At 40.8% G+C, this 27,360-nt stretch overlaps 1 protein-coding gene and 1 pseudogene across 1 annotated transcript; both read right to left on the bottom strand.

Annotated features, from left to right (window-relative positions):
- Positions 1–8,035: 8,035 nt before the first annotated feature.
- RLBP1 (retinaldehyde binding protein 1) lies at positions 8,036–18,590 on the bottom strand. The gene is made up of 7 exons (XM_021009912.2): positions 18,579–18,590; positions 18,136–18,264; positions 16,488–16,692; positions 15,122–15,300; positions 13,449–13,607; positions 12,587–12,697; positions 8,036–10,825 (listed from the first exon to the last, which is right to left on the bottom strand). Exons 1-7 carry the CDS (start codon positions 18,588–18,590, stop codon positions 10,667–10,669), a joined length of 954 nt encoding a protein of 317 aa, XP_020865571.1. The 3' UTR covers positions 8,036–10,666.
- A 790-nt stretch (positions 18,591–19,380) lies between these two features.
- Positions 19,381–25,149, bottom strand: LOC110192002 (translationally-controlled tumor protein homolog; annotated as a pseudogene).
- Between the last annotated feature and the right edge of the window lie 2,211 nt (positions 25,150–27,360).

The following is a 27,360-nucleotide window of genomic DNA, read 5'->3' as shown; positions in this document are numbered from 1 at the left end:
AAGAGGTTGAATGTGACACAGCGGCACCTTACCAAATAGGAGCTCCACTACAACGAAAGATAGAAGGTAAGGGGATTTTATTTGTGTTGAAAGAAACACGACAGTTAGGCGTATTCGGGGATTTCTCTGCTCTCCTTTAAAATGGGTCAGACTCAATTTAAAGATCGAGAGCAATACCTTCAAGTTTTCTTTCCTCTCATTTGATTAAAGTGTGTTCTCCCTGGAGAAAGCTCATTCTCCAAGACCTAAAGGAAAATTTTGCCCGGTTTCCATAACACCTGAAAAACCATGAAAAGAAAAAATTATTTGATTTGTGCAAGGAATTTCTAACAAACCCCTCTGAGCTTTTGGATTTTCCCTGTCATATTTTGTCTGTGTTTGTTCATTGTCTGTCTGTGTGGTGTGAGTGAGTGTCCACATATAATCTGATACTCTTTGTAACCAGGTAGCAAGAATAGCATTCCAAGGGCTGCAGCTGGGCTCTGGAATGCCGCTTTCTTTCTCCCCTTCTCCCTCCCTAATACCAGCCGCCTCACAGGAGCGGGTGGATGGAAGAGAGAAAGAGAGAAAAATGCTTTATTATTTAGGTTATGTGACTGGTAAAAGGCAAGAAAATTTAAGCATATAAGAATGAGAGAAGTATGGGTAGAAAGAAAAGCATAATCTGTTTGCACGAACAGTGTAAACAGAGGGTTTGAGAGTAAAAGATTTGTAAACTTTTGGAGAATTGTTAGAAAAAAATTCTCTTTCTCTTTACATTCTGGACTCTGGCCAAGTTTTGAATGTAGATGGAAAAATAAGAAAAAGTTGCTGGAAAATTTTCTCTTCCTCTCTTCCACATTCAGCTTTGGCCAGATTGTGGTGCCCAACTTGGCCAGGGCTGGGGTGTGGGAAAGAGGAAGAGAAAGAGGAAAGGAGGGTAAATTTTTTCCCCTCATATCAAAAAGAAAAGTTTTTATGTATTGGAACACAACCAAAAGATAATTTGTTTGTTTCAAGTTTTAAAAATCTAATATTGTTTCCAATTGGTAAACTTATATCAGTTATGTCAATCAGTTTTTCATAATTTGGATGTCATTAAAATGTGAACTAAAAGAAACTGAAGAACAGTGGGAAAATTGTGTACAACCAGTTAAATTACTTTATCAAGCCCTGCTAATCCTGTCTTATGATGTTTTATAACTGTCAATTAGAAAATCAGGTATTTCCACCTTTACCTGTAATTAAGGAACGGCTTAGAGCTAAAACAATTTGACTATCACTTATAAAAATTACCAGATTATTAATTAAGTTATTTGGAGTTGCTGTTTTAATGTTAAAACCTAGAATTGTTAATTAATTACTTATGAGTGAAAAGGAGGGGCACAAGGCAATTCCCTTTATTTTGTAAACTTGCCAAGGTCCCTGGAAACCATTTGTGTGGGCAAGGTCATCTGCCCTGAGAAGAGAGCTTGTTTGCATTATAGAGTTCCTAAATAATGAGCTTGGCTTGCTGAGAATTTGCAAACATATAGAAATGATTTCTAATAATTGGCTTTTACACCAGGACAAGTTTAAATTTGAGGGAAAAAAAGGATGCTAAGTGAAATCTTTTATATATGTAAGTCCTACTAAATCTTTATTACTTATTGCAACTCCATGAGAGTAAAATTAACTATATCTGGCTTTAAGCTGTAAGACTTTAGGACTATAACTAATTTTGTTTTGAGTTTGAATTTGAGTATAGTTGTCTCCATTAAATCAGTATCTAAAGTTTCCCTATTGTGTTCCTTTAAGAAGGAATGTTTCCCACCATATACCAAAATTTTGTTCATGACACTATCAAACCTGTTAGACAGGGATATTCCCGGACAAAAATAATTCATTATACAGATGATATGCTTTACAGTTGTTCTACTACTAGAGAACGTTCCTTATTAATGCCTGAGTTTCAACAGGCCCTTCAGTCTCATAGACTTATAATTCCCCCTAGAAAAGGCACAAAAGAAATCATCCTATTGGCATATTGTTTCACAGTCTACAAGTAGACCCCAAAAATATTACAAATTAGGCAAGATTCCTTAAAAACTCTTAATGATTTTCAAAAACTTCTTAAAGATATTAATTAGCTTCAGCCTGCCTCGCAGATCACCACTAATCAATTATTTAATCTTTTTACCACCCTCAGGCACCTCACCAAGAATATTTACACCTCAAACAAAAGATGAATTTAAACTAGTAGAATAAAAGATAGCTAAAACCCAATTAATTCCTGTTAATCCCCATGAAAAGTACAAACAGCTATATTAATCACACCTATTTCTCCTACTACGGTCTTATTTCAAACTGCTAGTTTAATTGAGTAGATTTATCTCCCTCATCGATTCCCTAGTTCACTTACCTCCTATACTACCATAGTAGCATTATTAGCTCAACGACTGTCAAAAGGATATTTACGATTGTCAGGACATTTTCTTCCCGTTATTCAGCGGGCCCTACAATAAACAACAGCTTAATTCCCTAATAGCCTCCTCTGAAGATTACCAAGTTGCTCTCTCTGTATTTACGAGTAAACTTGATAATCATCTTCCTTCACTTAAGATATTATCTTTTTTCACTAATTATTTTTGGATTTTCCCAAGCGTCTTACAATACACCCCTACACCCCAAGTGCTCACTGCTTTTACTGACAGCTCAAGTAGTGGAAAAGCTGGTTATTATATTTCTCAACACTGCCACAAAGTAATTCAAACTTCCTTTTCCTCTGCCCAGAAGACAGAACTTTTTGCTTTGATTCTCCTTTTTCAAAAATTTTTTCTTCTGAACCTCTTAATGTAATGTCAGACAGTAAATATTCTATGTATGTTTGTCAACATATACAAACAGCAAAATTAAGCCATGTATTGTCCCCCAATTTCTATTCCCTTTTCCCAGAATTACAAACTCTTATTCAGTCTCATACCAATCCTCTTTATATTACTCATGTACAAGCACATTTTAGTTTGCCCGGACCTCTTACTGAAAGTAATGCCATTATTGATTCTTAACTACAATTCTATCCAACACTTTTAACCCCTACCATACAACAAACTATTAATTCTCATTCCCAGTTTCACCAAAATGCTGCCACTTAACTTTTTATTAAGCTTTTATTGGGCCTTTTATTAACTATATTCTACCAATGCAGCAACCTTAATTGTAGAGAGGATAACATTTTGTGACTATTTTTAAATAAATAAACCCCTGCACTATTAGAAACATAGTATAAAGAATAATTTTTTTAAAAAACCTGTTCCAAATATATTACTTTTATTAACCCTCCTTCTTTTCCCATTAATCCTAGAGGCTTTTCTTCCAAACATATTTGACAAATGAATGTAACTCTTATACCTTCTTTTGAAAAGCTTTCTTATATTCATGTTATAGACAATACTTTTTTCTTTCACTTTTGCCACTTTGTAAACAGCTGAAGCAATTAAACATGTAATCAATCATATTTTATAAGCCTTCTCAGTTATGGGTGTACCTAAACAAATTAAAACAGATAATGCTCCTGCTTACATTAGCAAAACATTTTCTTCCTTTTATGCTTTTTATAACATTTCTCTGATCACAGGCATTCTATATAATCAAAAACAAAGATATTAAAACTATTCTTCTTAAACAAAAAGGGGGTACTAGGGCTATTGGTTATTGCATTATATACCATTAATTTTTTAAATATTTGCAAAGATGGGTACATTCCAGCCAAAAGACATCTTGAGAAAAATAAACATCCAGAGGCCCGGATCCATTACTAACGAGGGTACAAAGGTATGCTTGTGTTTTTTCAGAAAACTTTGATAAACCTGTCTGGATACCGGAGAAGAATGTTCAAGCGAGTACTACAACTCACAGCTCAAATGCAGAGTATGAGGATTTGGGGAAAGCACAAAAGGAGTCAATCTACAGTGCCGAGTTGCCTTCCCACATGGGGTCAAGTGAAAGCTGTCTCTCATCGAGCGATGGAAAACTCCTGAACTTGAATTTTTAGCAATGGTAGCTTTACTTTCTGCTCAAGTGTGTGATGTACAGAGTGCTCAGCACTAGACTTATTTTCCTTTTGCACCCTGGTTGCGACCCCTCACATATATGGACAAATTGGGGACTATATATACTAATAACACCCGTATATTCGGAGGCCAAGAATACCCCTTCCTCCAGGACAGAACCAACGTTACAATTACCCTCAGATCTCTAGCATTCGGGATACCTATATGTTTTACAAAAGTTAGCAACAATACTGAACCCTATCTTTCTCTTGTTGCATCATCTTTTAATACCAGTTCATCTAATGGATATGTAAATTTTACTCAATCTAATACTACTTTTGAATAGAATGTTATTTGTGTCAATTGTACTCTCAAACAATGTATTGATAATAATGACTATATTGTACTTTTGGTAGAACAATCATCATTTGCTGTTTTCCCTACTAATATCTCACATGAATAGTTCCAGAACTCTGGTGAACATGCTCCTCAAATTATTACTTCCTCCTTAAGTCAATCAAAACGATTTATTGGTCTCCTTATTACTGGTTTAATCACTGTTGCTTCTCTTATTGTATCCACTACTGTTTCATCTATTGCACTACAATCTGAAATTAAAACTACATAATTTGTAAATGACTCAGCAAAAAATATAAGTTTAGCACTTAAAGCACAAGAAGCTATTGAGAGATATATTGTATAAAGTCAATTTATTAGAGCAATCAGTACTGTATTTAGGAGATGAGTTAGAAACCTTGAAAACAAGGTTGCTTTTGTGATGTGATTACAGATATTCATGTATTTATGTTACCCTGCTACCCTATGATGCTTCAGATCCTAATATCTCATGAAACAAGATGTGTGCCCACCTACTGGGGGCCTGGCACAATTCTAATATTACCCTCAATATTAATACCCTTCATGATATTACTTCCAACATTGAAAACAGTCCCCGTCGTGGGATTGACCCCAATAAAGTAGCTAATGTTATCCTGTCCACATTACGCCAACTTTCACCTTTTCAAGTATATCCTTGCTTTTGCAAGTGCTCCCCTATGGCACCTGGCCTAATTTGTTTTTGTTTTTGTTTCCCATTCCTTTTGAGATTCATGTATGCTACCATCAAACTAAACACGACTCAATTACAGGAGCTTAAATTAACAAACAAAAAAGGGGGATATGTAGGGAGCCAAGTCCTTATGGAAAATCTCTAAGTCCTTATAGACTTAAGGGGTCAGTACCTATGGAGGCTTGCCTCGGGATAAATCCTCCCTTGACTCTTGCCCCAATTCCACCTGTTATGGTTTGTTGATTCTAAGTTCTCACTCATGCTCAGCCTTGAGGCCAGGTGGCTGACTCAGGCAGATAATACTAAGAACTGGGCAGGGAAACAATAGATATGAAATTTGGCATTAAAACTACTTTCTCATAAGAAAATGAGGATCTTTAGCTGCTTAGATTGTTTATGTTATTAATTAGCGCTTGTAGATCATTTCTCGAGGTACAAAGCTGTTTTCTATGGGTATATAATCATGAAACACCTGAAATAAACTAGTCTTGAGCATTAATCTCAGACTCGCCTAGCCCAACTTTTCTTTCTCCATTTCCCCTTCCCTGTTTTTCTTTCACCTCTTTGTCTTGCACCACACCGGCTGCTGGCAGTAAGTGTCTGAGACACCACTTTGAACTCAGTCTTCCTGACCCCAGTATGCTCATTAATTAAAATGTAGATGATCATACCTGTAGTAACTGTCTCATAAATGAAATGTTATTTTTTTTTAAACCTTAAAGTATTGGCTAATATTTTTGCCACTACTGTTCTGTATCCATGCTCCTAGGAGGTCATTTGTGGTACAGCTTGCCTCTCTCTGGCACCTACCACCTTCCCTTTCTCAGGAGAAATTTTCATGTAAAAAATCTTTTTGTTGTTTTTATATTCGTATTTATATGAGAATTATCAAAATGTTGTAAAGATGGTGATTACTATGCTGTTTTTGTGAAAAACTAAAGGGGAGAGATAAATACCAGGACTTTCCCAGGGAAATGCAGGAACTTTATAAATGTATTGGTGGGTAAATAGGCAGGTAAGAGAAATAGAGTAAGAGGGGAGGAAAGCCTAAAGCAAAAAGCTTCCATCACTTATAACAAAAATAGCTAAAATTTATATTGCATTTCAAAGTCTGCAAAGCACTTTGCACATATGAAATTCACAGCACCCTTGTGAGGTAGGTGTTATTATTATGTCCATTTTACAGATGAGGAAACTGAGACTAAGAGGGGTGAAGTGACTTACCCAGAGTCACACAGCTAGTAACTGTGTGAAGCAGTATTTGAACTTGGGTCTTCCATGCTCCAAGTCCAATACTCTATTATGCCACCAGATGCCTTTGAGAAGCAGTAGAATTAGAGAGGAGAGAATACCGAAAAAGAGAGAGAGAAGGAGGAGGAGGGAGGGAAAGAGAGAGAGAGGAAGAGTGTGTGTGTGTGTGTGTGTGTGTGTGTGTTGAGAAGAAAGAAAAAACTCTGAAAACACAACAATCAATACTAGGAAAATGTTTTAGAAATGAAAAGAAAAAAAGACGTCTTACTAAATCTGAGAACAAGATTGAGGGTTAGGTCAGGCTGTAGGGAAAGTGTGAACAGGGTTCTTTATTTCTTTTTATTTTGTGTAGTCTCCTGTTATCTGATTTATTTTACTTAAAATTCAAAGAACACATTAGAGCAGAGTTTATTTTCCTAAAATTATAAAAAAAAAAAACAACCCCACATACAAGTAATAAAACTATTCCCCACAACAGCAAAACTGGGCCACATAGTTTGTATTTTATCAAGCACTCTCCCTCCATACGCTTGGATACACTTGCCTAAGACCAATCGATGGCAGCCAAAAATTAAAAGAAAAATTAGGATGGATAAAAATGGAAGGGGAAAAAAAAGAATGTTTGAAAACTGAATCTTTTCTGATGTGTCTATGGAGGCTTTGAGACTTCTTGACTTTGCAAATAATTACCACCTTGCCATGGACAATGGAATTTTTTGACATTAGAAAATGTGTGTTTATAAAAATAATCTTAAATGCCTTTTATGGCATTCTGTGTGTTACACCCTTGGCAGCTGCCTACCTTGGCCTATCCTTAGTGCTGGCTTTGCTTCCCACTTACCAAAAATCCCATCCAAAGTTATAGTTAGGAGCTATTAAGCGATCAAGTGTGACCACACCCTTTCCTCTTTTAAAAGAAATGAGAAAACTCTGTTACCTTTGGCCTTACAGCTTTGGAAAGATTCCTCTGACCTACAAAGGTAGTCTGTAGTCCTAAAAATATAACCTTTTGCCTGCATCTCATGTACTTTGTCATGTATTAATATTTAATTTCATGTACATTTCTTATCCTACCCATATCTGTATGTATCTGTGTATGTATATATGTATGGGTATGCACTCACATATATACACATGTGCACCATGGACTATAAGCTCCATGAGGGCAAGAATTGTACATTGTCTAAACTTTTAATCTCCCTAGTGGCCTAGAATGATGCTCTGTATGTAGTAGATGCCTAATAGTATATGTTGTTGTTGTTGTTGTTGTTAATTGAAAAGCAGATGCAGCTGTGGTGTAGTCAAAGGAGTACTGAATTGGGAATGAGCAAGCTTGAGTTCAAGTCTCACTAATCAGGTCACAACAGGGGACTTATACAGTCCCCCTCTCTGGGACTGTTTCCTTCTCTATCACATGAAGGGGTTAGAGTAAATGACCTCTGAAGGCCCTTCAAGCTCTAGGATGCTCTGACCTTGTTCTAACATCGAGAACTGCTTCTGTTCTCAAGGGGCTGGGGCACTCACCCTTCTCCCCTAAGAGGCTTCTCTACTCTTGACTAAGGCACATGATATGCACCATATTCAATCCTTGGGGAGCCTGGGAAAATGTCCTACCCCATCCTTCTGGGGACAAATTATTGAAAGCTTAGATTCAAATTCACTTCTATTCCCCAACAGGGAAAATAGAAAGGTGTTCAATGTACAGTATGAGTCAGATGTGGGGCAGGTATTTATTTCCTACACAAAATGATGCTAAAACATAAAAGATTCTCACAAGCATAGTGGCAGTAAGACTTAAGCTAAACAAGAAGCAGTGCTAACTACTGTTATACCCAGAGGGAAGATGACACTCAAAACCATCTAAACATGATGCAGTTTGTAGGACTGCTGTTTAGGCATTGCACATTTCACCCTCAAGCCCATATCGTCTGGCAAGCCAGGCCACAGGCTCGAGCTCCTCCTCTAGGTTTACTTCTTCCATGCAGAATCTTCCCTTGCCTCCAGTCAGCTCCACTCATTAGACCCAGGCTGTGGAGACCTCTCCCACTCACAAGATTGCCTCTGAGCCTGGGAGTTCATCATCTCCAACTCCACCCAAATGCTGATCAGCCAAAACCAGGAAAGGGGCAACTCTGAGAATGCTCCAAATGCTATTGTAAAAGTATATACTGCATCAAATAAAAGGGCCATCGACTAGTGCCCTCCATCCCAGTCTTAGTTCTGCTCCTTAGGTTGTAGCTTCTTTCTACCAACCATGTGCAACAGTATCTTTTCTCAGTCCCCCTTTATCCTTTGTTCTTCCTCCACCAAATACATGTAAGACTCAGGGAAATTAATCCAATAAACTGGCATTATTTCCTTGTGTCTGATTCCTGATCTCCAGGTCCTTTCTCTAGATAGAACCTTAGTTGGGAAAGCAGGGGCCTGAACTGACAATTTTGTCTTCTTGACTCACCCTCAATAATGCATATCTTGTGTCCCAACCTCCTTCATTCAGCTTAATGCACCACAAAGGCAGATTTTTCTTTTTAATGTTGGACTACTCAGCTGTCACTAACACATGAGCTATATATATATATATCACTACAGCAGAGAGAATAGGACCCTAGAAATCAAGCTAGCATCTGCCCAGGTAAAGGCACTGGGTAACTGATGAATTGTCTGTCCCCTTTTCTCATTATATCTTTAATCTAAGAGTAACCCCTTTGGTATGGAAGGTATAGACAGAAAAGAAGCAGCCTTGTGTAAATATACCTATTTTGAAAGTATAAATGTGTGATGGCTAAAAGACAGAGTACGGTACAATAAAGAGTACTGAACTAAGAAGATGGGTTCAAATCCTGGCTTTCACACTTGCGAGCTCTGGAACCTTGAGCAAGTCACTGACCTCTCTGAGAGTCAGTTTTCTCAGCTAGAGAATGTACTTAAAGTGTCATATAAATTGAGTAGTTATTATTTGTTGACAGGAACTAAAACTGCAAGTAAAATATGGCAGACTCAAATATGTGCCAAGACATGAAAAAAGGGGCCCAGGAATGAATAGGAGAGGTAGAATCATAGGATTTTAAACTAGAAAGAACATTTAAGATTATCTAGACAGTGATGTCAAACTCAAAGATCCCAGAGGGCTGCATATTGACTTAGAAAAAAACCACAAATTAACATCATCCATATTAAATTATATTTTATTTATTTTGTTAAATATTTTCCAATTACATCCTAATCTGGTTTGGGATGCAGTTGGGAGTTTTGCAAGCACTTATGCCTTGAGTTTGACACCTCTGATCTACTCTAAACTCCTCCTTTTGCAGATAAAGACACTACCCAGAGAGGTTAAATGATTAGTCCTAGGTCACATGGTTAGTAACTCAGAAATTTTATTTAGTCTGGGGAAAGAGGTAAAAGGTGGTGAGGGAAAGAAACTAGGGAGATTTTGAATGGTGAAGAATAAGAGTCAGTCAAACAATAGTCTTTGGACTATTGGACAAGGAACTGACCTATTCAGGGCTCCCTAGGAAAGTAGGAGAAAGTTCAAGAGCTCCTGGGCCTGCAGCCAGGAGTAAATAATAGAACAGCCAGATCCCAGGGATCAGGTAGCTTAAAGGGACTTTGCTTTCCTCAAGGACTTGGGTCTAAAAAGAGACTACCCAAGAAGTCAAGGAGTGAATCAAAATATGGCTAAGGTGCAGACTCAGGTGATAATAACCATTTGTCAAATGATTGACTGTAACTACAATGTGCACTGGTGTTTTGTCTACCTTTTACAGCCTTTATACGCCCCCAGACTTCCCCAAATATGTACTCCAAAAAGCTACCTGTAAGTATGATGATCTACATCACACTCATTGCAAGGGCAATGACTTGGGGTCAAGTCAAGGCTGCCAACTCAAGGTCTCTGTCTAAAGAGGAGACGCTTGTACAGTCCCTTGGAAGGCCGCAGTGGGAGTAGCCAGCAGTGAACAGCTTGTTTTTATCAGAGTTGTAAAAAAAAAATGGGTCAATGTTTATATTTCTCTCTCCCCTGTGCCACCCTTTCTTAATTCCACCCTTGCCCCGTAGTTTAAGTGACAGCTAGAAAGTTAGACTGTCCTCCAGTTTTAGACATATAGGAAGATTCTCTCCGTTTTGCTGGCTCAGTGTGGGCAAGACAGAGATATCTGATACTGCCTGGGGTTACGCATGTGGAGAAAGACATGGATGTGCACGTACATAGACAACAACAAAAATATATGCCTAGTCACTCGCACAAACAATTCATCAGACAACTGTTTTCCTTCAGGACAGGCAGAGAGAAAGGATCGCTGGGGTCCCTGGGGGAAGTAATAAGTAGGCTTTCTTAAAAGGCAGTGTCCTCAGCCACAGTTCGGGGTCCAAATAGCTGTTCGGCTACGACTTTGCCATCGTATTTGGGCAGTGTGCCTCCATAGTCAGCAGGCAGTATGTCTTCATCAATCTCCTGGAAGAAGGTCTGCAGGTCATCTCCATGAATGAAGACCTAAGGTGAGGCAATGAAGATGTCCTGGATGAGGGAATAGGGGGGATAGGGCAGGGTATAATCTTCTTGACTCCCCCTCAATAACACATATCTTGTGCCCCAACCTCCCTCACTCAGCCTAATGCACCACAAGTCTTTTCTCTCTCTCTCTCACTTCTCATATTCAGTTATCAAGACTATCTTGGCAATATCTCTAGCTTCTGGCCCCTTTTCTCTGTTTCTACTGCCACCAATTGGAAAACTTAGGTGGAACAGTGGATAAAACACTGGGCCTGGAACCAGGAAGACCGGAGTTCAAATCTGACTTCAGACAATTAATAGCTGTGTGACTGTAACCTCTGCCTGCCTCAGTTTCCTCAACTGCAAGATGGGGCCATAATAGCACCTACTTTCTAGGGTTGTTGTGAAGATCAAATGAGATAATATTTGCATGGCGCCTGGTACACGGAAGAAACTTAATAAATGTTTATTCTCTTCCCATCATCTTAGTCTGGGCCTTCTTATGTCTTACCTCTTACCTGCACTATTTCTTGACAGATCTTCCCATCTCTCCTTTTCCTCTCCCTATCTAGACTTAATACCATTGTCAGAATGATCTTCCTTGTGCATAGAACTGGTTATGTTCCTTTCTCTGAACAGAAATTTTCATTGGTTCTATATTGACTGCTAAGTAAAATTCAAACTCCTTTGCTCAACATTCAAGGTTCTCCACCGTCCAGGGCAGGGGTGGGGGGCCTGCAGCCTCGAGATCACCTGTGGCCCTCTAGGTCCTCAAGTGTGGCCCTTTGACTGAATCCAAACTCCACAGAACAAATCCCCTCCACGAAAGGATTTGTTCTGTAAAACTTGCACTCAGTCAAAAGGCTGCACCCAAGGACCTAGAAGACCACATGTGGCCTTGAGGCCACAGATTCCTCACCCTGATAGGGTCACCCTATCTTTCTAGCCATATTCCATAGGAGTCCTCTCCACACACTCCACACAGCAGCTAAACTGAACCACTATGTCCCCCAAATGTGCCCTGTGTTTCATCTTACTCTGTTCCCTTTATCCAGAATGTCTGTTTTTCTTCTCTTTACTTGATGGACTCCTGCCCATATTTTAACATACAAGCCAAATTCCACTTCCTTCAGGAAGCCCTCCCTGAGCTCCTTAGGTGATAATGACTTTCCTTCAAGACCTCATATAGCACTTGGTTTTATGAACCTCTTACTGTATTTACCATGCGCTATTGTGTATCATAGTTATCTATGTTGACGTATCGCCGTCCTCGTCTGCATACTCTGCACAGAAGTTTTCATTGGCTCCCTGTTGGGTAGGGTAGAAATTGACTGTTCTTATTACAATTTGTTGTTGTTGTTGTATGGTACTCCACACATAGTAGAGACTTGTTAAATTGAACATAGTCATGAAGTTACTTTAAAGTTGAAATTTTCAGATCAGAAGGTGAGATAACAGATTCTGGCATCAGGATGTGAGCTTCTTGAGAGCAGGGACCATATTTTTGCCTTTCTCCGTATTCCCAGTTCTTAGCATAGTGCCTGGCACATAGTACACCTTAGTAAATGTTTGTTGACTGACCGATTGATATGATGGACATTTTCTCCCTCAGCCTATGTCCATTTGGTAATCTGAGTCTTATGACTTGGACATCATTATAGTTCATTGCTTTGTGACCACTGGCCAGAGCCCTTGGTGGGCCCAGTTTGGGCTCCCAGCCCTGACATTCAGTTCAGTAAACTGCAGCCTTCTCATACTCACCCTTTCCAGAAGTTTATTCTTTAAGAAAGGCTTAACCACATTGTAGGTGGTGGTGAAGTACCATGGCTGGTGGATGAAGTGGATAGCTTTGAACCTGGCTGGGAAAGAGTCCTGCAGAAACAAAGAGATAACCTCTCCCATCTCCTTGAGTGGTTCTCCTCTTTTCACCTGTCCTCACCACCCCCCAGGAAAGGCCCAAGTTGAAAGAGCCGTTTGCCCCGTGTTTGCCTAAGTCAGCAGGGACGCAAACACAGAGTGAAGAAGTGACTTGCCCACCATAGTCCTTCCAAGAAGAGGACCCAGGAGTCCCTACACCCCTTCTAAATATCTGTGTGCTGGACCTGCTGGAAGGATAGCTTCTGTTATCCTGCCAGCTCAAGTGTCACTTGGAATAAATCATTATTGGGTGGAGCCAGCAAGACATAAATAGAAAAGTGATTCATTTTCAGGTACCTTGTCATTTTAAATATCCAAGCTTTGCCAGCTGCCTGCTGAGTGAATTGATTCACTTTATAGACTGCCAAGATTATCTTATTTTACCTCATTCTGCCACATGTCCCCCATCCTTTCACAGTCCTACATAGAAAAGGAGTTAGATATAAGGAGTTTGCTATTTCGGCAAGTTATTAGGAAGAACTTTCCTTATAATAGAGTTAAACACTGCAATGGGTTACCAGGGGAAGACATGTAGTCTTCTGCGCTGGAGGGTTTAAAAAACAGACTGGATTCACTAGTTCTAGTTAAAGATTATTTATTTAAAGATTATCTATTTAAGATAAAAGAGGTGACTTTTTTAGATCTCTTTTGGATAAATCTAAGAGCTATAAAAAATAATTGAGGAGAGAGGTAAATGTGACCTTACCTGGAGCATGTCCACCATCTTCCTGAGCTCTGAGGGCCTGAGGCCTGTTGCCTGGTACATGGTGAAGCCCTTGAAGTTCTCAACAATGCAAAAGCCATTAATCTGGGTTTCCTCATTTTCCAGTAGCTTCTCCAGGATGACACAGTATGCCTGCAGGATCTTCAGCACAAAAGAGAGAGGAGGAAATGAGGAAAGCTTAAGTTGTCTTGCTACAATGTACTGTGTCTGGGGAGATTCCAGAACCTGGGATATATACTGACTTCCTCCTTCTAGACAAAGCCATTTACTCATCCAACTCCTAGAATCTTTCTTTACATTATTAGTGTCCAGGACTGAGTTCCTTCTTCTAATACCTTGTGGGTCTGGTGTTTCTGCTTACCTGTTGGGAACAAATACTTTAATTCATACAAAGGTGTTTCTGTTCCAGGGATGGACTGCCCCAGAGAGGAGCTGAACATTGGTCAAATAACCTGTGGGGTGACCTGTACTTTATCAGCGGGAGGGAGAGAATAAAAGAGGCCCCTGAAAACTCCGATGACTGCCCAACTCCGATGACTGCCCTGGAATTGTAGGAATAGGGGAAGAGGGACAAAGGGAAGGGGAAAGAGAGAACTCATCCCAGTCTTTCTACCTTTCCTCAGGGAAGAGAGAATTATCATCCCAATAGATAAATGGTCAAAGGATTTGAACAGTTTTCAGAAGAAAAATGAAAAAAAATACTTCCAATCTTTAATAACAAGAGAATTTTAAATTAAAATAGCTCTGAGTTTCACTTCCCACTCATGAAACTGGCACAGATAAGAAAAGACAGAAATAGTATTAGATGTGCTGTAGGAAGTCAAGCACACTCAGACATAATTAGTGGAACAGTGACTTAGTCCAACCATTCTGGAAAACAGCTAGGAACTGTGTGAGAAAATTTACTAAATTATTCATGACCTTTTACTCAGTCATCACGTGTCCCCCAAGCAAATCAAAGACAAGTCCCACGTGAATAAGACTGCATAGCAGCATTTTTGTGATAACAAAACACCTGAAAACAAAGTGAGTACCCACTGATCGGTGAACAGCTGAAAAAATTGTGGTATGTGAATTAGTAGAATATTACTGCTTGGTCAGAAGTAATGAATATGAAGAATTTGGAGAAAGATGAGAAAGCTTGTATGAACTGATGCAAAATGAAGAAAGCAAACCAGGAATACATCACACACGGCGATTACAACAATGTGAGTGAAAACAACCTTTTAGGCAGTGGGCTACAGAGGACAGGTGATGATATACACCTTCCTCATCTTGATAGAGAGGTAGGAGTTTCTGGGTGACACATGTCGCAAACCCTGTCAGATGCAAGTCATTGGTTAGTTTTGTTTAACTGGGTTTTTTTTCTGTTATAAGGAGAATCTGGAGGGAATGCAATTAATTAAGGAATGTCTGTTACATATATAAGAAACAGTAGTTTAAGGGTGAATTAATATGCCAAGTTATTGAGTGAATGGGGAAGCATTTCTGGAGAGCGGGTCATGGAATGTTATATTTCTAATTAATATTGAATAGGTGTCCTATTTAGTCAGTATTGCCAAAAAGTTCACGGAAGACAGGAGTATAACCCAAAGTAACTGGCCCACACCAGAGTGAGGTTGAATGTAACAGAGAAATTGCTGCCCCCTGCTGACCTCATCAAAAGTAATTTCCTCATAGTCCCATTTCTCAATGTTGAAGAGCATGACCACACGACCATACTTATCCCGGCTAGAGAGAACGCCTGGGTAACCAGCTTCAATGGTGCAACGAACAGCTTCTTGTGACAGATCTTCAAAAAGCTCAGGGTATTGTTGTCGGAAATTCACATAACCTATTGGTGAGAGGAAAGAAACCAAACACAGTCCTAGCTAGCCTGTCCCCTTGTCCCATCCCTGGAGATCTTCTGCAGAAGGAGCTTGTACTCTTTTTCACTTAAAGGTTTCAGAGATTTTTGATCTACTGGGCTTAAATCCAGTCTCACTGATGTTGATGCTGAGCCAAGTTAGGCCATTTTTCTTTGGCAGAGCTATAATTTGAGAAGATTAGGGATGGCCAGGGTTTTGTGCTAGGACATTCACTTCACAGGTGGCCTCCCTAGAAGCACTGGAGAACAGATTTCATGTGACTTGACCAAAGAGCAAAAACTTCTAGTTATGGCCCTGCCTTGGGAGGCAGGGGGAAAGTTTGTCATGCTTCGTGCAGACATTACTCTTAGAGCAAACCCTCCAAAGCAATGGGACTACCTACTTGAGAAAGGTTGAAGGGAAATGTGTCATTCTGCAGTGTTTGTTTTAATCTAGGCAATGATAGCCTGACATGTGCCATCCTTATCCAGTTAGCCCATTAAAAAATTTCCTGTCCCAGGAGCTAAGACACTTGTCCCAATGAGCTCTACTCTCTCTTCCCTCCTCTTGCTGCAATATTCACAAACCTGAAGATTAAGCCTTGAGGTCTAGGTAGCCAGAGAGAAGAAGTACCCCTATTTGATTAGGCACATTGCCCCAATTCTATGACCTAGTTCCATTCCACAATTCCCTGTGGTAGGAGAAGAAAAGCTGAAACCAGCTAGTGAAGGAAAGAGTAAACAGCGTAGTAGTGATAGTGCCTTCAGGACAGAATCCCAGCGTGTCTGAGCCAGAGGAGACCTTACAGCAGGGGTGGGGAACCTGCAACCTAGAGGCCACACACGGCCTATTTGTTCTGTGAGGTTTGGATTCAGTCAAAGGGCTGAACTCGAGAACCTAGAGGGCCACATGAGGTCCCAAGGCCACAGGTTCCCACCCTTGCCTTAGAGGCCATCCAATATAACCACTTTACTTTACAAATTTAAAAAAAAAAATCAAGGTTCACACAACCTGTAAGTGGCATAAAGAGTTCTAAATGGGGCTGCAAGGATACAACCAGGAAGGCAGAAAGGTGCTGGGCTTTGGTATGGGAAGGCTCACTGTCCTAAAAGGCCTTGCTCAATCAATTTCCCCCCAAACACATCCTGCTCCAAGGACTGGTGCCCAGCCTCACCTTTAAGAAGGTCATAGGCACGGCTGACATCAAATTTTCGGGCCCGAACAAAACGGAGGAAGAAGTCATTTTCCTTCCCCTGTACTTTCTCAGCCACCAATCGACCCATGTCATCTCCAGAATCAGCTCGTTCTTGAACCATTTCCCGCAATTCCCTCACGGCCACCTCCCGGGCTTCCTCTGTCTCATTGAGCTCATCCTTGGCCTGGAATTGAAGACAGAAGGAAGTGCTATAGGAGAGGAATGTCCCTAAACTTCATAGTATCCATTATAAAAGACTTGGGGGAAAAAGGAAACTGATCCTTCTAAGGAGCCAAGTTCCATATTCAACAAGGCTAACAGGCTTTAGCACAGTCTAGGCTAGGGTGACAGGTTATGAATCCTACGTGGAAAATGGGGACTTTGCCAAATGCATAAGTATCAATTTTCTTCCTCCAAGAGTACAATCTTTTTTTCAAGCAACATCCTCATTTGAACTTCAAAATCTCACATTTGGGGCAAATTGGAGGAAATTCACATACTGTCCTTATTTTCAATGTATAACTAAGAAACAGACACTTCCAAATTACACCATTTTCAAAAGTGAGGATTTTAAGCAAATACCACCTAGCCCCAAGATCCTCATACAAATCCAACCAAAAGCCTTATAATATTGCCTCAGGAGAAGCCTGTTGTCATCAGACCAGAGGGAGTGACATACTTCCCCCCTCATCACACTGCAGCTCCAGAATCATATTCCTAGGGTTCTCTGAGGGCAGTCAGCTGTCTCACCTGGCTCTTGCCTGTACACTGCTTTCCTAATAAAATAGGTTTAGTGCACTAGGATGGGAAGAGGGTTTTCTAACCATCCAGAGGGCCTCATCTCAGGGGTGTTGCTGGAGAGGAGGTATTCAGATCAAATGGGAGCTCCCATTCTTGGGAAACTGCTGCACAGACCTACACAGAGGTCTAAGGCCCTATAGACAAAAGTGTGTTGGGGGTGGTTTTTTTTCTCAACCTTTCCCTCTGATTATTATCCAACATGTAGCTTAATGTACTTTTATTATACACACTACCTCATTCCACCTTCTTTAGAGATCTTTAATCTAGAGAATCCTAGGGAAATGAGTTGGTTTCAGAACTTCCTGGCAACAGGATATAAGATGGGATGGAAGAGAATTAGTCTTGATCTAGGGCAAACCATATCACCCTCAGTAATACTACGTGTCTGTCCTACAGTTATGGCCTATACACTCAGGGTGACCCTAGAAGTAGTCAGACCTTCTGGACTGAAATAATCTAGCCTCAGCTGAGCACCTCAGGGACCGGGCAACGAATAAACAAATTACACATGTAAGGATGCTGGGCCATTGCCTTTGCAAGCACATTGTGTTGCTTTTGCTAGGACACTGCCTCCCCTGACTTAGAAAGGCAGCATGGTATAGTGGTCAGAATGTTGGACTTAAAGTCAGGAAGACCTGGGTTCAGATCCTTCCTCTGATACTTACTAGCTGTATGTCCTCCTTGGCCAAATTAACTCAACAACTCTGAGCCTCATCTACAAAATCACACAGTTGATTGAAATGGCCTTCCAACTTCAAATTTATGACATTATGATCCAGTGATTTTCTATCCCACTTTTCCCCTCTCCCACACTGATCTCCTCTACCTTCTGCATGGTGTGTAGGGGCACCTGGCTACACTTTCCAAAGACAGGCCCATGGTCCTTGGTCGTGAGTCGCTCCAGCTTGGAACGCAGTTCTTGCTCCTCCTCAGAGACTGTCCGGAATATTCCTTCCTGGGGGAAGAAAGTAGAGAATTGGAAGGAGAGATGAAGAACAAGGAGAAACAAAGCCAGATTACTCTGAAAAAGCAACCTGAAAGGTCCTATTTGGTCCCTTAAATGTGTGCTTGTTCATAGGGTCAGAAATATGAGTACAAGGTAAGTCCTCACCTTGTGAGTGGATGTCTGGGCTGACTACAGCATGCAGTCTGTGGGAAATGAGGCCCAAGCTCCCGTGGTGTGTGCCTATTCTCTTAGACCAGGTGATGGGAGAATTAGAGGAAAAGAGAAGAAAGAGAAGCTAAAGGAGAGAAGCTATGGGTACTCACTCCTTCTGACATGCTGCTCCCAGGAAGGTCCTGTGTGACTGGAAGTAGTGACAATATCTCTGATGAACCCCTTTGCTTCTCCTCAACTCCTTTGCAATGATGGGAATTCCGTGCTGCCAGTCCTATTTGAAAAATGCCCAAACTGCTGATTAAGAGAATGCATATGAACAGAAGAAATACCATCAGATCAATCCTTGATCTTTCTTGAGTTGAACCTGAACTCCACCTGTTGGGTGGAGTCAGCCCAGAAAATACCTTATTTATACTCCATTAACAAACACAACAGGGTTGAGGTTTGAGGACAAAGGGAGGATAAGGAGATCGAAACTCCTAAGCCTTGTTCAACCACCAGCTTACATTGCCATGTTCCCTTGCTGTGCAAAAACACAAATGTGTACATACGCAGACCTTAAAGACATCCTAACCTAAAGGGGTAAATTCTCCTCTCCCCTACACCTACACTCTTTCTAGCAAGGAACACAAATAGCCATATGCTAATGATAAGAGCAATGACTAAAAGACCAGCCAGAAGAACTGGGCCCAGAATAGCCTCCAGGATGTCTCCAAATACAGTTTTTTTTTCCTTTGGGGAAGGGGGAGAAGTTAAATTCGTTTTATTGTAGACAACCTACATGACATGTTTTTAAAAACAACGCCTCCACTTTAAATAAATCAAGGTCAAAAATAAATAAAGCTCAAGATGACATCAGTCCAAGTTTTTCCAAGTCCTGACGTTGTGTAGATGGCAAAAAGCAGCAGCCAATTATGATGACAGGTTATTCAAAGTAATCAACTAAATTTGTTAACATTTCTCCATTTCTAAACCATCTTTAGGGAAAATCACATATGGAGTCACACCATCCTCACAGAAGTCGAGGGGAGCCACCATGCCATCTGGATTCATGTTTTTGCCTATGAAGAACTTATTGTTGTAAAAAATAGCAAGGCTGTGTTTGATTTGTTCTGCAGCTCGGGTCGTAAATGGTTTTACTCTGCCTAGCTTGTGTTCTTCAAGTCTGCCTTTGATTGATTTCATGTAGTCTCCGATGTTCTCATTGCTCATAAGATTGTTTTGTAAAACTAGTTTCTTGCAGATCATAGTTTATTACTCTGTCAACTCCAGTGATTACAGTGGCTTCTGTTCCTTCACCCTCAGGATCTTTAGCAGAGGCATTTCCACCGATGAGTGAATCATCAATGGTACCCTCTGCCTAGTGGCCGTCTTCCCTTCCACCTTCCGGCACAGACAGTTGGCGCCGCGATCTCCCGGCGGAGAGGTCAGAGAATATCTCCTGGCTGATGCGGTCTGGATAGATGATCCTGGCGGCGGAAGGAGGGAGGCGGCTGCAGCAGGGCAAGCGGCTAGCGGTGTGGGGTCTGGAGCTCGGCGTGAGCGCAATGCATCCAAAGCGGAGCTTGAGAGGGGGGATAGAAGAGGGAGTGGGCGGAAAAGCCGAAGAGGGGTTGGTTCTTAACTGGCAGTCATTGAAAAAAGATGTATTTTGATGTAACTTTTCATTATAATTTTTTTCCTTTGTAATCCTATGTATCCTATTTATGCCTTTAAAAACATGATTCTGGGGTGTCCATAGGCTTCACCAGACTGCCAAAGGGCTGCAAAATACCCAAAAATGTTAATAGCCCCTGTCTCAGATCATCTAAAAGGCAGCCCAGAAGCAGCCCTTCCTTCTGTTGCCGCCTGCCTTCTCTTCTATCGTGTGGAGAAAACCATAAAATTCTAAAATATTAGAGCTAGAGGCTTCTACTAAAATCCCAGTCTAATGCCTCATCCTGGCCTGGATAAGTGACCCTGGGTTTTCAAAGGTCCTATCAGTATAGTACAAGTTGTGAGAGGGCCTCCCCAGCAGAGAGGCTCTGAGTGTGGACTCCGTATGAGTGAGTTAGTGAGTGAGTGTTTGTGTGTGTGTGTGTGTGTGTGTGTGTGTGTGTGTGTGTGTGTGTGTGTGAGAGAGAGAGAGAGAGAGAGAGAGATACAAGGATCAGCTTAGCTAAGTTTGAGAAGTCTCATCATTACCAGGTTGGCCTAGGTGTGATACATTTTTCTACTACAACAAATGTTGAAAACCATCTAAGATGGAGAAAAGTTGCAAACTATGTCCATAATGGGAGTGCCCACAATAACGAAATTATAGCTCCTCAAAGTATCAAAGAAATGGACTGAACCTGGTCATCTGGACCAAGCCTCTCATTTAAGCCTGTACCAAGACCTATATGAGGGCCTGCCATCCCCTATCACTCCAACTGTAGCTCTGTTTCAGGTTTGCAGATCTAGACCAGGCCCAAGAGCTCAAGCATAGACGTGAGAAAGACAGTGTAGTAAAGTCTTCTCCAACTCTCAGGCCACTGGTCACAGTTTTACCACAGATTTACTGTATGACAATGGGAAAATCACTTCCCTTTCTGGAGGCTTAGCTTCTTTATTGGTCAAATGAAAGGGTTGGTTGACTAGGTTCCTTCTGTCTCTAATAATGACTCACTACTTAGAGTATAAACAGAGACATCACCTTACCAACAAAGGTCCATAAAGTCAAAGCTATGGTTTTCCAGTAGCAATGTATGGCTGTGAGAGTTGGGCTATAAGGAAAACTGGACAACACAGAATCCACACTTTCATATTGTGATTCTGGAGGAGATTTTTGAGAGTCCCTTGGATAGCAAGGGGAATCAGATCAGCCAATACTTAACAGAAATTAATTGAGGATATTCACTGGAAGGTCAAATACTGAAGCTGAAGCTTACTTTGGCCACATAATGAGAAAACAGGACTCATTGGAAAAGACCCTGATATTAGGAAAGATTGAAGACAAAAGGAAAAGGGGAGGGCAGAGGATAAGATGGATAGTGTCATGGAAATAACGAACATGAACTTGGACAGACTTTGATAGTGGAGGATAGAAGGGCCTGGCATGCTATGGTCCATGGGGTCACAAAGAGTCAAATATGGCTGAACAACAACAAAAGTATAAATAATATATAATGCACTTTACTTACATAGGTCCTATATTTCTTGTTTTAAATATTAAACACATGTGAGAATGTGTCTCTGCCTATGTTTAAAATTTACAAAGCACTTTTCTCACAACAACCCTATAAGGTAGGTAGTACAAGCCTCAGTTTCTTCATCTATAAAATAAGGCTCAAGGTTGAGTAAGGGACTTGGCCAGAAACACACATCCAGTACATGTCAGAGGCATAATTCAAACTCAAGTCCTCTGACTCCAAGTCCAGAATTATACTACACTGTCTTTCTAGTAGTCAATGATTCTAGGTCATCCATACTCTGTATGATATAGTCAAAGGACCAACCTGTCCTCAGTGGTCAAGAAGTTCACACATGGAATAAGGGGAAAAGTAGCAGCCTTGTGTACGGTGCACACAAGCTTATAAAGTCAAGAAGACTTGGGTTCAAATTCAGCCTCTGACACAGACTGTGTGACCTGGGCTAGTCACAATCTCTCAGTGTTCTTGCAGCCCCCTAAGACTAAAAGTCACAGAGAATGTGCCAACCACGAGTTCCCGGCATCCGTGAAACCGAAGATCCAGTTCCTATCCCTGTGCGTTTGGGACTAATCCACCACTTACGTAGGTTGGCTTTAGCAGGGGAAAGTTGAGTATGGTAAGTAAAAGGTGAAAGAAATCATTTTTTTCCCCACTTGTACTCTTTTCTCTAGGAGCCAGGTCTGACTCCCAACCACCCCCAGCGCCATCTCTAGAACAAGCACCAGCTTCTCTTGGTTACTGTTGTTGTTTCAGTCGTGTTCAGCACCTTATGACCCCATTTAGGGTTTCCTTGGCAGAGATCCTGGAGTGGTTGGCCATTTCCTTCACCAGCTCATTTTACAGATGAGGAAACTGAGGTAAAGAGGGTAAAGTGACTTGCCCAGGGTCACACAACTAGTAAGTGTTTGAGGTCAAATTTGAACTCAAGATGAGTCTTCCTGACTCCAGGCCCCGAACTTTGTCCACTGCACCACCAAGCCCCCTTGGTATAGAATGTCTTTTTGAGTTGCTTCCCCACTCCCAAATGCATAGAAAGTGATAGAGACAAGGATAGAAAGCCAGATGCTTATGCAGAACAGAGGGGCTTTTAAAATACAAAAGCTAGCAATTAATCTACTTCTAGAGTGATTTTACCCTGCAGCACTGAACTACTCCAACCTCCGACGCCCCCTTTCAAGTCCCTCCCCTTCTTCCCTTCCTCTGTGTTCCATCCCGTGCAGTTCTGCTTTCTCTCACCCTCCCCTCTATCAGTCTCTATTGTTCTTCTCTCTCCTTCCACCTTTTTCCTCTCCCCATTTTTGTTCCTCTCTTCTCAGGCCTCTTTCGCATTCTTTCCTCCCTACCCTTCTCTTTCTCTTCTCTCTTCTATTCCCTCTCTAGTTCTTATCACAGTGCTTCTCATACTTAGTACAGTGCCTGGCACATAGTAGGCACTTAATAAATGATTATTGACTGACTGACTACCTCATCCCTTCTCTCTGTCCCTTAGTTCCATCTCTTTCCCGCCACTTTTATGTTTTTTCACCTCTTTTTTTCCTTCCCTCTAATGGATGACCCATGTATTTACTGGAACTACAGTAGGGAACCCGGACTACATCTCTAACCCCTTAGCCTATAAACAGATTTGTTTTTGATACCTGAAGTCAAGAAACTCCGATGTTTCCTTCCAGATACAGGCAAATGTCCCTCCCTGTCTCCATACTGGATCCCACCCTCCCAAACAGCACACAACCTGGAACCTATCACTGAACAGAGAAGAACTGAGGGAGCCTGGCAAATTAACGAGAATCTACCAAACCCTCTCTAAGAACAGAGAAAGTCAGATGGCCAGACCAACTGGAGACGAATCTACAAGGACAGGCTGAAGCAGGTTGATTTCCAGATAGACAGACAGAAAACTGTTGCCTTCTAAGATGGGCTTATCATGGGAATAGAGGAGCAAAGAGAACCTCCATCTCTGGGGTCCATCCCTAGACAGCCCACAGAGAAAATGTAATACTCACAGACACTAAAGCCAGAGGGATGACAAGCCAGGAAGTTTCTGGCCCATGGAACAGCCCAGCTGAACAGCCTTGAGGACATTGGCCATTTGGAGCAGGCAGCTTTCAGCTATTTTGAAAAGAAGGCAGTTAAACCTATCCTTTTACAAAAGTGACTATGAACCACTGACTTTGAAAAAAAGCAGCACTCAGCACAGTATTAGTTTAAAATACTGTTAAATTAGGCAGCCCTCACTCCCTTCCTATGTCGCTCATTCCCTGAAGTAGCCTAATTGAGACTGGATTTGGACCAATCTGAAAAAAATAGTTAGTTGGGCCCGTCTTTGAAAGCAACACTGAATGGTTCCCCTGGGGTGATGCTTCCTATGCTGAACCACAGCAAAGCAGACTTACCAGCAAGGACTTACCCTCTCTCCCTTAGAGATTCTGAGTCCTGAGACTGGGGCCCCACTAGGTGGCTGAGGTGCCCTGGAGGCTGGTGGGTGAGGAAAGCTTTGTCAGGTCACCAGGTTAGGATTAGTCCTGTCACAAGGAATTACTCATTTCAGCTTTTCACTTTTAATCAGGGAGATGCTAAGGGAATCCATTCAAACCTCACAAAGGGTGAAAGCAGATGAGGGGGTGGATGGGTTAAAGGAGCAAGAGTTTAGTGGAACGTTCCTGCTGGTGCAAGTGAAGAAAGAACAAGGTTGAAAATCCAGGCCACATAAATGGTAACTTCAGGGCTGGGAAATTTGTTACTGTGTCCCTCAGGCATAGCCCATTGGTGCTCATCAGGGTGTAAAGGAAAGGCATGGGAATGGAGGTCTATTGCCAAGTCTTTCCTCTCTCTGCCTTGTCCTTAACTAGGAGGAGCCTGGGGAGAGCAGTCCCATGATAGGGATTGGGGAGAGGCAAAGGGAATTTGTGAATAGGATTAAACCATTTGATCTCTGGCTAATCTTGAACCCCATCCCTGCTCCACAGCCTGGTAAGGGACTGGCACATCAATCTTCCTGGAGAGTGAGGGTAGTTGGAGAGGAGAAGTGATTAAATAAGCATATTATTTATGGAGAGAAGGAAAGTATGACTGTCACATGCTGGGTAAACAAACTGATCAGTCATATGATCTTATTGCTGCTGGAGGGAACGCTAGGTAAAATCCATTTCCACCAAAATCCCTTCTACAGTGACAGGCATTTCTTCCACACCAGGAAGCCCATTTCAGTTCTAGTTGCTACAAAAATATTCCTTTTATTTTTGCCAAAATCTGCCTCTCTGAAATTTCCATTCACTTGTCCCAGTTGCGCCAAGGGGGGATTCACACAATAAGTCTGGTTTCTCTTTTATATGACAGCTTTTCAAATATTTTAAGAAAGCTATAATCCTCCCTTTCCCATCTTTCTTCAGGCTAAAAACCCTTAATAGCAGTTGGAGTGCTAGACCTGGGTTCAGATTTGGCCTGGACAAATTTAGAAATTCTCATCTGTTATCTTTGGCCAAAAAAGTACAAAAGCAACATTGAATCATAGGATGACAGCTTTGGGGTTGGAAGGAGCCCTAGATACCATCTTGTTCATCCCCTCTCATTTTACAGGTGAGGAAACAGATACGAAGGGGTTAAATAACTCTCCTGCAGTCACATAGGAAATAAGCAGAGCCAGGATTCAAACCCAGGTCCTTTAACTCCAAATCCAGTGCTCTTTCCACTATACAAATTGTAACGGGTCAAAAGGGCCTGCCCTCTGAAATCTTACCTAGAGGCTGCATCCCTAGGAAAGAACATCCTATAACTGGGTAAGTCAGAAGAAGTGATGGGAAAAGGATGTCCATTCAGGGCATAGCTCTAGCTAGGACCCTTAGAAAGGAAAGGGCTTGATTGAAGGCTGAATTATTGACTCATAACCCCATCAAACACTCAAGCAATTGGGAAGACAGAGCTACAAGATTCAGGGTAAATGGATTGGGTTAGTTTCTGTACTTTAGTTACACGGTATTTTATAAATATGAATTGTCCTACTCTGTGATAACAGGGAAGGATTTAAGAGATCTTTGGGACAAAAATGCCTCTTCTTAACATGGAAATTTTCTGTTAGGTTTTCTTCTGTAATGGTAATTTCCTCTTTCTTTTCCTATCCCTCTTCTCTGCATGACCTAGGTTCAGGTCCAACCTTTCAACACCCTCCTATCCCTAGAACAGTGGTGCCACTCTTCCTGAGAAATGATGACCTTGTTAACCAGAGAATCAAAACCGACAACCCTTCTGTGTGTGACAGCCCATTAGAGCTCTTGGCATGCTTCTCCAAGCATAGCAGAGTAGAGATGACAACACAAATATGCCTGAGCAGGGCTAATCACTTCAGCCCAGTGGCTTCCAAACTATGTAATGATGCCCCATCCCACTTCATTTCTTTTTTTACAAAAATTATTATTCCCCCTCACACTATCTATACAAATCTGTATGATGTATACAAATATAGATTATTACATAATTTATACAAATAATTTCTTAGCTCATTTTATTCAAATAAAGTTAAGAATTTTTATCATTTTATACAAGTAAATCTTAAACTTATAATAAAATAATGTCACATACAAATATGTTTACTGATAAAATCCTTTACAATGCCCATGACCATAAGTTCAGCAGCAGCAGCAGCAGCATGTCTTTAGGAATGTGATGGATGGGCTTGCTCTTCATTTCAAGTAATGCAAAGTTTCTCATAATGTGTCATCATTAATGATATTAAAGGTTATTATTTTTCAACCACTAATCAAGATTGATATTTTGTCTTTACAACAACTGTAACAAAAAGCTCTGTTGCACACAAATAAGATGTTATGAATGGTAGTAAAATTTGCACTGCCTTTTTTTCCTATTAGATCAGGAAATGATACACGTCTATAGCCAAAAGAGAGAGATGGAGATCTGTTAAAATCTTAAATAATGGGAATTTCAGGTTCCAAAGCTTGTATCAGAAGACAAGTCTATTAACCATACTTATTCAGATGGAATAAGATCAAATGTATTAAATTTGTCCATGGCAAATGAGTTCCTTATTCATTTACTTAACAGTACCTAGATTTTAAAAATAAAGTGAAAATTACTTCTGTAGGTAGACCAATCCATTGATTAATAAGGAAGTCTTTATTTTCTTCTATTTAATTTGCAGATCAGTTATATTTTAAATTAGGAAACAATAAAATATCATTTCATAAATTTATTGTCCAAAGCTCTTTTTCATAAATGCAGCCACTTTACCTTTCTGAGTCAGAGTACAAATTTGAGGAACTCACATTGATTTATTTAGATCACTCGATTCTTCAATGATATACACCAAATACGTATTTTTAGAAGGAATTTTTTTTGTTATAAAATGAATTTGATTTATTTTTATTATGATCACTAAGAAGAGTGGCTATTTCTTCTTTTGGCTCAAACATCCTTTAAGTACTTTGGTTCAAAAAAGCCAGGGTTGTTTTTTTTTTCAGTAATATAGAAATAGCCTATGCTCTTTTCCCATTTTGTCACACTGTTTTGCAAAGAACTTTCCTTTTAACGAACTGTGATTTTATTTCACTCTATTTTATTGGTTGGGCAATGGGGTTGAGTGACTTGCCCAGGGTCACACAGCTAGTAAGTGTTATGTGTCTGAGGCAGGATTTGAACTCAGGTACTCCCATATCCAGGGCCAGCGCTCTATCCGCTGTGCCCCCTAGCTGCCCCAATGAACTACTATTTCAATAAGTTGATTCCTTTTATGATAACTTGGAAAACTCTA

The sequence above is a fragment of the Phascolarctos cinereus genome, unplaced genomic scaffold (assembly GCF_003287225.1).
Source record: "Phascolarctos cinereus isolate Bilbo 61053 unplaced genomic scaffold, phaCin_HiC Scaffold_3;HRSCAF=262, whole genome shotgun sequence".
NCBI lineage: Eukaryota > Metazoa > Chordata > Mammalia > Diprotodontia > Phascolarctidae > Phascolarctos > Phascolarctos cinereus.
Note: the sequence above shows the minus strand (reverse complement) of the source record. Positions and strands in the feature narration are given on the sequence as shown.